Consider the following 14,387-nt stretch of genomic DNA (forward strand, 5'->3'; position numbering starts at 1 on the left):
ACAGCTCGCCGCTCTGACAGCTCACTACAAAATTCTGCCATTGCAAATACTGTATCATGCTGAAACATGAGACTTGCAAAACTCGTAAAACTCTAAACAGACACTAAACATCTGCTTGGATGGGTCAAGGTATTTGAGCTTTAGGCATAAGCGTTTTTTACCCTTCCCTCAGCCGCCCGAGCGCAGCGCAGGGAGCRCTGGACGAGGAGCAGAGCGTGAGGAAACCTGGCATGGAGCTCGGAGGCACTGGCAACCCCCACGACTCAAAGGGTGGTATTAACTCTGAATGGGTATTAACTCTGAAAGGAAACAACAACAACAACAAACCCCAACACAATCCACAAGCATTAGCACTGTTCACTGCTGTAGCTCCCTAAGCTCCAGGCGCATGGGATCTGGTTCTAAAAATACAAGTCCACATGTTTGAAGGAAAAAATCAGCATTATTGTAGGTGCCCGATTCCAGGGGAAGCACCATCTGAGGGCGTCCCACTTGCTTCCTGCTTATGCAAAGGAATTACAGAAAACCTGCCTTAGGAGGTGGGGAAAACCTGCTAAAAGTGCTCAGATTTCTGCTCTGGAGTGCATCCATCTTCCTGAGCTGCCATTTAAGACCCTGCAAAAGTAGGAGATTTTCTTGTTCCTCTCTTTTTCTTGGAGGGCTGGCTGTGTGCATCAGACTCCAAGTACATCTGCTTAGTGACAGCAGGACCAAATGCTGCACAAAATCAGGAGCCCTTGGCACATTCACCAAGCACACACACATGCCCTGTCCCATACACACACACGGCGAGGACAGAGGCAGGCAGGAAAGAGCCTAAGGTTCTTTAGCCYGTTCAGCATGGGGAAAAGGGGGTCGCAGGGACTGGGAAAGGCCCAGGCCTCTTCCCCAAGGAGAATCAATTTAAACTTAAGCCACTCCTGACAGACACTAGAGGACCATGTTCTGCTGCTCTGTTTGTGAGGCCAAATGGAGAATTTCCTATTTTCAGTCCTTGAAATTCCAGAGAGATCCCTTGTAGTCCAGAGAAAATACACCTTTGCCATGACTTTTCTCCTCTGAAGTCTGAAACTCTGAAGCTTTGGTCTTTTGGTGCAATTTAAGCCTAGTACTTTCCAAAAGAYAGGAGATAGTTTATGCCTGTGTGCAGCATCCCTTTAATACACTAACACTTGAGATTCTCTTTCTGCCTTCTCTATTTTCTAGACCAAAACCAGTCCCCAAATAAGGATTCATTTATCTCTGAGAAGTGAGAAGTAGTTTTTTTCTTTTTTTYCCTCCTCCCATACAGCTGAATATGCTTTATGGGTTACACTGACTGGACTGGTCTCCATCTCTTCGGAAGTGCAAAACCCCMCACTGGATACGTTATTATCATCATGCTGAGGCCTTACAGGTACAAGGTGTCACAGGGGGCCTTGCTTTACCCATGGAGCGGGATGTAACGCTGCAGAAACGCCAGGGCTGAGCTTCCTCGCGGAGCAGCCTTGCGCTGGACTGGGCTCCGTCCTCATCCTCACCTCCTTCCCGCCGCACACGCGATCCCTCCCAGCGCACGCTYGCGCTGAGCCCACACGCTGCACTTATCGTTGCACGTTGCATCCACTGCATCAAGACGACTCAGATCAACCCTTCTTAAACCTCTGGCCTCCTCGAGGACGGCCCAAGGCCCCGTTCGGTTTGGTATCACCTGCAGCTAGCGCAGCAGTGACCCAGGGCACCAAGYAACACAGCGCAGGGCGTCCTCACACTTGAAGAAATGACACTCCTCCCGTTTGACCACAGAACAGGAACAAATTAGCAAATCTAAGCAACAGGATGCTCTTATGAAATTAAAAAAAAAAAAAAAAACATGCATTTAGACAGCAAATTTCTGTACAACTTAAAAAATCAGCTCGAGCTCTGATCCTCTGACCCCGCAGGGCAAGAGGCAGAGGACACTCGCTAGCTGGGGCCTGCAGGAGCACAGCACCTTCTCCACGTGAAGCCAGGCCCAGCCTGGCACTTCAGCGCACACAAATCCGCATTTGCTCCCTTCCTAATCAGGTTCTATGTCTTTGAGACAAGTTGTTCTTTAATCTTTTTTCTTTTTAGTTTCTATCTCTAAGAACCAGCTTGCTTTCACCTCTGCCGAGTGTTTCTTCTTTTTCGATGCTACTTTCTGCCTCAGCATTTTTTCGCCTCCCCTTTTTAGAAGCTCACATACAAGCTTAACTTTAGTCAATAYTTGTATTTGAAAATACCCACTGAAATAAACTTAAAGCACAAACAGAAGTGCTCACAGGTATAAAGTCTTTGTTATATTAATTTGCTTACTCCTTTTGCTTCCCTCTTTAGCTCTAAATTTGAGCACTTCAGGGAAAAYCACCCCTCATCTGCTTTCCTGTATTTTGGAATGTAGTGATTTTCAGAACAAACTATACAAGGCGTATTTGCAAGAGGCACTGCCAGCACATCTGCTYCCATACGCTGCTTCTGTTCCTCTATGTTTCTCATGCCAAACTTGCATTTCTACCCCGTGACAAGACCCAGCCTCTATCGGGCTGACACAGAATCATGCCAGGACGATCACACTGGAAAAAAACAAGATCCACCTAATGCCACGGGCTGTCCAGGCAACACGAATCTCTTATTCATTTTCCCTGCTGTAGCATCCCTGCYTCTCGTGCCCTTCTTAGACATTGCTCAGGGTGCACTAAGGAAGTCCTCTGATCCCTGCGCCTCACACTGCGGAATTCCTCTCCCTGCTTTGCAGTCCCCTCACTTCTCCCTCACCTTTTGTTGCTATTTCGAAGGGAAGCTCAGCTACAAAATCAGGCCCGTCTCCTTCCCTGGGTTGCAGGGAAACTCATGGTTACCTCCAACAGCGAGGGAGAGGCTTTGTCTTTCTGAACACCTTGCCAGACTGCCAGAGCATCCTCTGGTCAGCCTCAACTGCGGGGTATCCAGTGATCTCCTGCCCACTCACATGGTCCCTGAGGTCACCCCTGATGCCAACCAGCTCCATCCAAACAGAGCCTGACACCCACTTACCTCACTTGGAATCCATCCTACAGCACTACCCTACTACTGTCATGCTACTACATCCACTTAGTGCTGGGACAGACACAGGGTTTTGTCCTCTAGCTTTTCTCTGCTACCAGAGGCAAAGTGCCACACATTGAAACCAGCTTCCAGCTGACAAAGACTTGTGGAATCCTGCTGGATAGTAGGGATGCTCCACCTGCACCACTCCCAATCATCATAGCAAAAACACATCTCATTCAGAAGGAAGCCCAATCTGTCCTGCAATTCCATCTCCTTTCATGAGTGCAGAAGAACAGAATGAAGCTGCAGAACTCATCAGCTGTGACTGGCACACTGCTCCATCTCAGGAAAGCTTTTGAGGRAAGAACAATTCCTAGAGAAAAGTGTTTCTCTCAATACAGTGCTGAAAAAGATCCCATTCTTCAAACAACCATTTCTGAGTCAGCATCACTGATAGGACCCAACTGAAGATCTATCCAAAAGTGATCTGAAATCATGTCATTTACCGGAATGTGTTAGAAAGACCCACAGGGAGAACACACAATTTCYTGGGATCCAAGCACGACCAAATGACTGTCTTGAAACACCACGGGCTACTCCGAAGTTCATCATGCAAAAGATCTGTATGACCACAGTATCTGTGCGTGTGTGTCCCTCATTTTAGATCTGAATGATAAAAAAAAAAGCAGATGTTTCAAAATATCTCATTCCCTAACAGTTAATGAAAAGAGATATATAAAAGATGAAGACACAAAAGAAATAATCCTACTCGAGCTCCCTGTTGGGAAAGGGCTGAAGCTTCTCTAGTGTTAAATGTCAGAGAACCCACAGGAAAAAAAGGCTATAAATGACACAAAAATCTCCAGTTTATACCTTATTAGGCCCCAAGGAATCTGATTAAGGAAAATAAATCAACTGGAACATAAGCTTTGTGTGTTCCATCATTCATAGAATAACTTGTCTGTATTATGAAGAGTTTCTTAAGAGGCACAGCAACATGAAGAATATTGAGGACTATTTTCCCACTGGAGCTGTACTACTCGCATTCTTTCTCATCTGAAAAGTATTTATGTATTTTAACCCATATTTACAGCAGGAGCTGAGCAGAAGGAAGAGAAGCAGCAAATACAACCAATCAACCCTCACAATCCACAGCTTTAAGGTAGGAGCATACCTGTCTTGAGACAGATACGCATAGAAAAGACACTTCTAAGAAATTAAACATGAATATAAGAAGAAAAGAAGAAATAAGAGGAGGGGCACAGAACAATATCCATTTCAGATTCTCATTAAACAACTCTCTCTCTCTTCCATCTCAGCCATTGTTCCAGGCCTTGCGGTTTGGATTCCTAGGGGCAGTGTCTATGAAGTGGCCTCTCAGACATTCCTCAGCGCGGTATTCTGAGAAATCGTCCTTGCCCAAGTCTTCTCACATTTCTTGCACTGTCCAGGAAGCAGAGCACATCAGAAAACATGTTGGTGAAGGCCATACACGGAACAAGATGCTCTCCACACTCTCCCCAACACCTTCTATAGCTGCCAGAGAGGCTTCAGGGGCAACTTCGGGTTGTTAAAGGCTGTCCTTCCTGGTGTTGTTCAACAAGGAGACCTTCCTAAGGTTTTTGTCACCATGCAGGCTGCTCTCCCCATGAAATGCTTTCATCCTGCTTTTACCTGTTTAGCTCACACTGAGACGGGGAAGAAGGGGCAAACCAAAGCAAGAACACTGTTAGAAGAAGTTGCTTTCCAAGTTTCAGATGCTCTCAGATCATCTCCTAATTCCTCCCCATCTACACCTGTTTATGAGCAAAATACACACCATGTTAGCCAAGCAATGCTCCCCAGATCTTTACAGGTTTTGCAGTTAAAAACAAAAACCCTTCTGGCCTTGCAGCAGGACGCAGACACGCTCACAGCTCACACATAAAGCAAAATGAACTGAAGAGGGTCCTGAGCTCCCCTGCAAGGCCCTACTGCACCTTCCTCAGGACCCAGCTAAGGGASAGGCAGGCTGGCCGCCCAGCTGCGTGCACCTCACAGACATCCTGCAGCTAAAACTGAGCAGCCTTCTGGTACAGGAACAAAACAAGGAGCAGCTACCCAGGGAGTTTCAACAGGCCATAAAGAAATGCGGCAAAATATGTGAAACGCAGAAGTAACCATCTCCAGGTATCCGTCAGGGAATGGGAAAATGATCCTGCACCGAGTAACTAACGTAAACCTGCGCAGCATAAAGCTCCTATCCAAGGCTCTCGGAACCAAAGTCACCACTTTAAAGAATCAGTAAAGTAAAATATAGTTTTGATGGCGTCTTAGAGGGATGTTCAGATTTGAAACCATAAACATCAACAGGATGTGCAATTCTCCAGTTTAGGTATCCACAGCTTCCCCACGCGGAGAGAAGCACATGCCTGCAACCCTAGTCAATGCAAATTCTACAAGCATTTCTGCAAAACAGGTTTTTATAGTTGCCTGGGGCTCAGGGGAGGGAACARCAGTAAAAGCAAATTAATGCACATATTTGGTACAGTGGGAATTCAGGGAGGATGTAAATGTGCTCCAGGAAATGCTCTCATTTAGGCCTTCAGCAAGAGCCCACTAAGTTCAATCAATGGGAGGTTTCCTTCCACTTCTAATAAATTCTACACCAGACCTTTTGATAAGAGGCACAAGCAAGCTATGAACAAAACAAGAATGAAACACTGGCCGCAATACCTGCGTTATTCCTGGGCTCTAGGCTGTAGACTGATCAGCTTGAAATAAGGGAGACAGAGGGTCAAGAAGAAATTTATTGAAAAGGGAACCCGATTTTTAATGAACACTGTCCTATTTCTTCAGAATATCCCTCTCAGAATATCCCACTACCCCTCTCTTTTATGGCAAGCTATATATCCTCCTTTTCACCATTTCTGCTCTCCACAGTGCAGTCTGCAGGCCATGCTTCCCCCTTTCGTATATTTGAGAGAAATTTCAGGCATTCAAGAACAGAAACGAAGAAAATCACTCAAGAATTGAAGGAAAGTAAATTCTGTCCTTTCTTTAACCACTTGAAATAAGTGCTTATTACTAMGCAAATAAAGCTGCAGCCAGGTAAGAAGCGATTTAAAATCCCACCACACATTTTTCTTGACTCAGTACGAAATATTAATAAAATCCAATACTGATACATGAAATCTCATTTTCCCCCCAAGAAAAAGGTACATATTCCCTTAAGGATAATTCKCATTATAATATATAGTATCTTCAAAGGAGTTCTCCAGTGCTTTTAAAATAATGAATAAAATGACAGGGACACATACAAAAAAAATGAGAGAGAGATCTTCTGGATGCATAATACAAACAAAAAAATTAATGCAGAAGAGAATGCATTAAGTTTTGTAAACGGAATTATTTTTCCCCTCAAAGAAAAGGCTTTCTGCAAGGAAGCGCAATACAACAATAAAACAAAAATAAGTGAAAGGAAACCTCAAGTGAAATTAAACGATTTTGAATGAAAATAAAGCAGTAACATACTTTTCAAACAAGTGTCTCCCAACTTCAGCATCTACTGCGCTCAGTGGATCATCCAAAAGATAGATGTCTGCATCTTGATATACAGCTCTGCAAGGTTTAAACAAAAGTCAGTACCACAAACTCTTACGCTYGTTTATTTTAATTCCTAATTCCTGTCAAAAACCTCCCCCAAACCTGTGCATACTAGAAGCAGTAAAAATCACTAGCCTGGCCAGATTTACACGAGCCTTCTGTCCTCCACTCAGCGTAGCTCCACGGTCTCCTATCACTGTTAAGTCACCATTTGCTAATAATTCCATGTCCTGTAGACATAAAAAAAAATCCAGCAAGTAAAAATCTTTACCATTTTAACCACAAAAACTGACAAAACCTTCAACATAACTTTGCCTTATTCAAATAGTATTAATATTTTAATGTGAGATGACACTTAAAGTGTCATACAAGATGAAATATCCAGAGACTTTAGGGATTTTTATCTTCAGCAAAAGATCATTAAAATACCTGAAAAATAAGTCAGATCTAAAAAGTCACATTTTCTGTAGCTGTGGCCAGAGGGAAGCACATTATTATTCTTGGCATCATATGGAATATTCACTGATCCTTCAGACTACCCTACATACAACAGTAAATTAACTTTCTATTGCTTTTACTATACCTAATGAGTCATTACCATGAATCAAATTGAATAGGGACTATCAGTAAAAAGTAAATTATTTTCCACTTGCCAATATCCCTGAGAATTACATCAGTTTTATTCTTACTACAATGTATCCAATTCATACCATTCATTATACAAGATTGGTTAATTCTTTGGATTACGAGTAAGAGAAAATATAAACAGTGCTCCATGTCATACTAATGTATATTTTCTTCACAAAATATTTAAGATTTACATTGACCTAAATAACATACTCACAAAGTTTATTCACAGCTTTTTTTAAGATTCATAAATTTGAAAGAAAACTACAAAAATAAATCCATCATAAAATACAAAGTGTTTTCAATGCAGCTTGCAGTCTTTTAAAGTCACTAAGACCTTAAGTTCAGACAATAGCAAAAGACTGAATATCAATCAGTTGAGGATGCTAAAACTACAACGTGTAAAAACCTTCCAGAAAAAGAAAAATTTCATCACAGTAACCATCTGCTTTTTACCTATGTTGCTGCTGACAGGAATATCCTAGCATGCTGCATAAAACCTTTTTAGCTGCCAAGCAAAATGTCTGTTTCTTGACAAATCTGGCTTAATCCTCTCCTATATCTCATGTCACAAACTCCTTTACACACAGACCTTTCAAAAATGTTCTTTTTCATTGAACTCTTGGGCTCAGCAAGTTCTCCAGTATAAAGCATTAAGGTTCTGTTGATAATGGTTACCAATGCATACATGCTATACATGAAATTTACTTAAAACAGCAAACAAACAGCATTTACAAAATGAGTGACAGTGTTACTCTGAAGGTTTACTTTCKACCTTTTATTAGCCCACTAACATACATATCTAGCGTAACAACAAACAAAACTAAAACTAGTTTTACTAAAAGTAATTATGAAGTATTTGGAACATTTTTCCTAAATCTGTCCGAGCTTCACAGAAGCTGCATCTCCCTCTAGTGAAGTTATGAGGAATTACAAGGACGTGTTCACACGCAGATGTTAGAAATAATTACACATATTTCTTTTGAGACACAGACTATATTTCAAATGCAATAATGTACAGGGTGGATTATTACTAGCAACAGCATGGCCCACAAGAACAATAAAATAAAAGTGTTTAAAATAAAACACACAGAGAAAAACATACCTTTTTAAGAGCACAGGCTTTCAGAACTTTTTCATATTTTTCCTTCTCATATTCCTTGTCAAACAGTATATTACTTCTTACTGTACCAGAAAACACCCAGGGTTGTTGAGAAACATAGGCAATTCTTCCAGAAACATTTATCAATCCTTTCTCTTTAGGCAGCTCACCAAGCACAGCACTTAAAAGTGAAGACTGCAAAAAAATTTGGAAGGGGATGGATGGATGGATGGATGGATGGATGGATAGATGGATGGATGGATGGATGGATAGATAGATAAAAAAATCAGCAATTAAGACGTAGAAATGATCTGCCTCCTAACTGCATATTCAGAAATGAGTCTTCAAGAAGCTGGGTACCACCCAAACTTTAATCTCCTGATAGCGGCACTTCCAAAAACAATGTCACTTTATACCTTAGACAACTTTTTCTGAAGCGATCTGATTGCATTAACGACATCACGGATACCGAGTAACATTTATTAGCATGACAGCCAATAAAGCAGCCTTCACATGCAGTCTAGAAGTGAAGTACAAAGCACTTTTCAACCACCAACCATGCCTCCCACCTCAAAACAGGCATCTGCCCCCCTGCATAGCCATTTCCTTGATTTAAAGTGTATTATTATGCAAGGAAAGGGCCTGTATATTGGCAACTTTCTAGTTGTGTTTAACAAACCCATCAAAAAAAATAGACAGGGTAGTGTAAAACATYGAGACTTACTTTTCCAGCTCCCACTGGACCAATGACAGCCAATAATTCTCCTCGTCTGACAGTAAATGAAAGCTGTTGAAGTGCTGGGCTATCGAAACTCTATGGATTMGAGAAAAAATCATGTTTCCTCAGTAACATAATATACACACCATCAAAATAAGCTTCTAGGAGCAGAAAACAATGCATATAAATGGCCACAAATAAACAACCCATAGCTTCATATTTTCGGGCATAAAACTTGCCTCTTCCAACAGCTCACAAACTCTTTCAGACGACACAGATCCCTAAACACAAGCACTACAACGTTACACACACWGTTAGGTTCAGGTTCTCATACAACTCTGATCCCAAAGGCTCCGACAGACGCCTCGTGGGTGATTTGTGTATAAATACACTACCCAGAATTTGGCTGCCCTTGCCTCTTCAGCACCTCTCCCCTTTATGTCACACTACTGATAAGCACTTACTTCCCCGATATATTTCGTAGGAAAAAAAGAAAGGCAAAAAGAAAGCCCATTTCTTAYGAAGAGAAACGATGCCGTGCCTTTAATAGCTGTGCTCTAATTCCTAAGGGCCCCACTCAGCTCTCTCCCAGGAATGCTGAACATCCTTCTAACAGGATTGGCCTTTACACGCATCTTATACCACACAAAGCATGACACAAAATTGAAATGGAAATACAGGAGCATTAAAAAAGAAAAGGAAAAAAAAAGAAAAAGCTGAACTGGGTTGGTATTTCTATTAAAGGGCCAAAGAAGCAGCAAAATCAAGAAAAGATCAGAATGAAGGGGAACCCCCTTCCCCTTCATTCCCTAGGGGAACCTAGGGAACCCCCACACTACTGGAAAGGTGCTTAAAAATCTCTCGCCACCTTTTTGAGGTTGAAGAGCCTGAGGATGCATCTCCTATCGCTGCATCCATATAGAAACGGCAGGTGACCAAGTTCGGGTGCTGTGTAAAGGAGGAATATGGCAGGTGACCAAGTTCGGGCGCTGTGTAAAGGAGGAATTCAGGAGCAAACGTTTCCTATGAGCTGGGAGGGCCCAGCCTGGGGTGCTCGTTGAACCTAGGTGGGCAGCGCAAGCTCGGGCCGGGGACGCCACAGGGCAGCCCGGGCTCAGCAAAACCCCCCTCCTGAGCTCGGCCTCCCTCCTGAGCTCGGCCTCCCTCCTGAGCTCCCGCTCAAGTCTGGGGCGCAGCAACCCGCATTTTTCCCGGCGTTGCGTTTGACTTCGCAACCTCCCTATCCTATTACTACTAATGCCCACGAGGTGGCAGCAACGGGGCTTTTTCCCTCCTCTCCCGASCTCCCCGCCGGCTTTCACCACGAACCGGGATTTCTCCGGGCAGAGCAGGGAGCCCGGGCGGAGGCGCAAGGAGCAGCGCGGGCTGCAGGCACCTCGGGGACACGGCGTCTTCCCAAATCGGCGTCCCTCATCTTTAGAAACCGCCTGCCCCGAATACATGATACCTGCTTTTCGGCACTAAACCTATTTTAGAGCACAGCTGATGTTGATTTTCCCTACTTTTCCCAATGCCGGGGCTGCCCTGTGCCCTGTCAGCTCTCCCTGCCCTCCATKTTCCCCGCGGCAGCTCCTTCCCGCCTCACGTTGCAGGCGGGTGGTCAGGGAAGGAAAGATGCCAGAAAACACCYGTCAGGAGCAGCGATGCCACTGCTGTTGTCTTATCCCTCTGACCTGGGTCACCACGGGGCTCTAGGCAAGGAAGGTCGCTGTGGGGAGCAGGGTCCATGCGGGGAGCATGGAGAACGGGCCTGCTGCCCTGAGGTGAGCTCGTGCGTCCCTCAGCGGTAACCCACTCCATCAAARGGCTTTAAAGACCACGTATCCCATAAAAATACGACACCACTTAGGCTTCTCATTTTTCTAAGGTGCCTAAAATGTCCCGGAGTCTATTTGGCCTCCGTTTAAGCAGAGAGCTGTTTGGCTGAAAAGGCAGGGAGCTCCATAAACTAACGGCACACAGATAAGAACCGAGAGCCCCGAATCCCGAGCGCCACGCTGGTGCCAACCCAGCCTGCGGGACYCGGATAACACCCATAAAGTGTGACCATCACTTAACTGGGTTTGTTTATCTCTCGATAAACTGCCATACACCATGTTAAGTTGTTTTCCTGAAGGCCTAGCTAATAATCCCTTTCTTACTTCCAGTGATTTTTTTTTTAACATCTCTTTTGGCTCATCATCTTTAAACACAAAAAGAAATTACCATCCAGATGTACTTTTGCTAAACAGAGACTCAAAGAGTCGTGAGAAACTTAGTAAGGGTAGCAAGTTAGGCAGGTTAAATCACAACCTGTAATATAATTCTTTTATTCCTTTCATAGCTCCTCTCTCTCTCTCTCTYTCTCTCTCTCTCTCTCTCAGAACTTACCATCTTTTCACCAAGACCCATCTTTTCACCAAGAACCCATGAAATTATTTTGCAGCATTGCAAGTGTTTTGAATTTCTCTAATAATCCTGGTTGAGCTATTCATTACCCATGTACATTTAAATTCAATATTCAAGTGAAAACAGCTTTTTAATATTAAAAAATAAAATAAAATAAAATAAAATAAAATAAAATAAAATAAAATAAAATAAAATAAAATAAAATAAAATAAAATAAAATAAAATAAAATAAAATAAAATAAAATCAGAAGGAAACCAGTAATTCCAGTCATGCTCAACAGCTTTAAGTAATGTCAGCTGGTCATGAAAAATAATGAAGATGTTATATGGCTGATTTATGCTACAATTACCTATAGATGGTTAGTGCAGGTACCACTTCTGGTTTAGTGACAAACCAAAGACTAAGAAATACATTTCATTTTTGCATTAGAACATATTCATTAAGTATTTTGTATCAATTAATTAAAAAAGATTTGATGTCTCAAAACTTCTTTTCATGGATACAACTCTGAGAAAGTAAAATGTAAAGTAGCAATTTACTTTTGTTGCTGAGTAGGATTATTTTACACATATATCTTCATACTCTATCCTCCTTGGGACACAGCATGTGTTTGGGAAGAAGGTGCACAAAGGGAAGTATTCCACACACCTTATTTGCTGCAAATTCACATGCAGAACTCACTTTCAGAGCTTCCAATATTTCTGATGTCTTCTCATGAAAACTAAAACCTTCATAGCCTCTTTTGCAATGATAGTGACAGCTCATAACATCTCCAGCAATTCATCACAAATTACCACTTATCATAGTGATTCTGATTTTAAAAAGAAATGTCAATCTACCTCATTTTAAAAAAAAGGATATGTAATAAATCTATCACCTGTATATTGTCCCTTTGTCTAGACATTTTGGTGGTTTAGGTGCATTTCAGGGAAAGCACAGTATGTAGCTGACCTACAGCCATTAAAATACACACAGTAAAATACTTACAGCTTAGTCTCTTAAGCCTTCAAATCTGTTATGGGAAGGACAAAACAGTTCTGGTTCTAGGCCAGGACACTGATGTTCTGCCTGCCTTTAATCACAAATTCAGCATCTGAGCTATGCTGCAGCGCTGTTAGGTAACACAAGGCCATTTTTTATAGACAAGTTTAGTTAGTTACTCCTAATATTCAGGATTAGCTACTTCTGAGAAGCACCTGATACTGTTTCTCATGTATACATTTCCCATGCACGCATACATACTATACAGTTAACATACTAATGGGTTTCGCATGTATAGAAAGCACCATACAAAAAACCAGCACACTATATACAGATATACTGCTATGTAAACCTCAAATGCCTGCACCATCAATATACTCTTAGTGTTCAGCAGAAGTAAGTTTACCTTATCCCAATAGCAAGTCAAATCCTGGACATGCAGAACAGCATTCTCRTTACTACTGTGCAGTTGTGGTTTGAAGTGTGAGACCTCATCAAGTATCAGAAAGTTCTGCAAGGAAAGAAAAGCACAGACTATTGCTCAATTTCAGACTAAGGAGTGAAMGCCTCTGTTTCTGTAAGCAGCATACAAAAGAAATACACATTTATAAAAGATACACACAGCTCAAGAAATTTTATTTCCAAAGCAATGTTCAACACTTTTGAACAGCACACCTCAAATTTGAGCTCCATCCTCTGTACCAATGCAGAAGGGACGAGGCTCTAACTACCTCTCCTCATCACTGCGCTGTTTATGTGATGAGCAAAGACTTGGTTCTCATGTTGCTTAAAGGATCTGTGAGGACACTGTGGAAAGTTGTGAACAAGTACCGAACTCACAGCCTGTATCTTCACCAAAAGGAAAAAATATATATACATCCATATATATGTATATATATATATAAGCTTATATAAGTCTGAGCTCTCTGGCCAAGAAAGCGGGACTTTGCCAAGTGCTGTTTCTGACAGATGGGAGCTAACAGGCAGTAATAGGTGTTTAGGGGAGATCTCAGATTAAAAAGGTGGTAGACAAGTAAAGAAACTCCAGGCAGCCTAAGTAYGTGTGGAGGGCTGTGGCTGAGAAAAAAGGTCTTGCAAATACAATCTGGATTTAGACTGTGGCTGAAATATGGGAGCCATGAGGAAGAAAGTGGTTTCTTGTTTGTCAGCTCTTTCTACAGTGTATTACACTTGTAATACAGGACTTGRTCAGGAGCTTCTGACAGCAGTAGCTTTCTCACCAGGTATAAAGTCTAGTTAGCCACTTGATTCAAAAAGGKGACAGCACCACAGGTGGAACACTGCAAATAAATTTAATATGAATGAAGAAAAGTAATATGGCTAATTCCAAGATTTGTAAATACTGATGGGGAAATCAACACGAGCCATAAATTTATGAAAGCAGTAAAAAATCTTAATCCTTAGATTTTTAGGCTTTATTAAAACATCCTTGCACTGTTTTTGTGCTTATTAATCTTCCACGGAGAGAAAAAGGAARTTGCCAACTTTCCACAAGCAGCTGGGAAGCAAACGTTAGCTTCAGAGMGCTCCGCATCCCTGAGAGAGAAACCCCATCTTTTGTACCCAGATGAAGTTTTATCTTCCTTTCCTAGTTGCCGCCAAAATAAGCCGCTGAAAAAACCCAACAGCTCTTGCTGTGTTTCAGGAGAGGACCTTGATCTTAGTGCTTCAACACAAAAGAGTGGAGAACTGCCCCAAGAACACTGCAGCTTCGTTAGTTGAGTTCTTTACCTATTCCCAAGAACCTTGATTTTGAAGCTGGTTTCTAACAACCCTCATTAGAAATCACAGTGAGTTGGAGCAGGCTGCTAGAAGCAAAATCTTGGGATACAGCATAGAACACACTGGAAATTGGAATAGGAAGAAAAGGAATAAATTCATCAGTCAGTTTCTGTTCTTCCTAATGTACCTTCCTC

The 14,387-nt window shown here is 42.3% G+C and overlaps 1 protein-coding gene across 1 annotated transcript in view; it reads right to left on the bottom strand.

Moving 5' to 3' along the window:
- ABCC4 (ATP binding cassette subfamily C member 4) overlaps positions 1 to 14,387 on the bottom strand; it is a 136,478-nt gene that overhangs the window by 94,809 nt on the left and 27,282 nt on the right. The window contains exons 9-13 of the mRNA XM_026040478.1: positions 12,857 to 12,961; positions 9,066 to 9,155; positions 8,345 to 8,536; positions 6,748 to 6,842; positions 6,541 to 6,627 (exon numbers count right to left, since the gene is read on the bottom strand). Of these exons, the coding sequence (XP_025896263.1) occupies positions 6,541 to 6,627; positions 6,748 to 6,842; positions 8,345 to 8,536; positions 9,066 to 9,155; positions 12,857 to 12,961 (569 nt within the window). The remainder of the gene's footprint in view (positions 1 to 6,540; positions 6,628 to 6,747; positions 6,843 to 8,344; positions 8,537 to 9,065; positions 9,156 to 12,856; positions 12,962 to 14,387) is intronic.

Source organism: Nothoprocta perdicaria, unplaced genomic scaffold, assembly GCF_003342845.1.
Source record: "Nothoprocta perdicaria isolate Ctin4 unplaced genomic scaffold, notPer1 scaffold_259, whole genome shotgun sequence".
Lineage (NCBI taxonomy): Eukaryota > Metazoa > Chordata > Aves > Tinamiformes > Tinamidae > Nothoprocta > Nothoprocta perdicaria.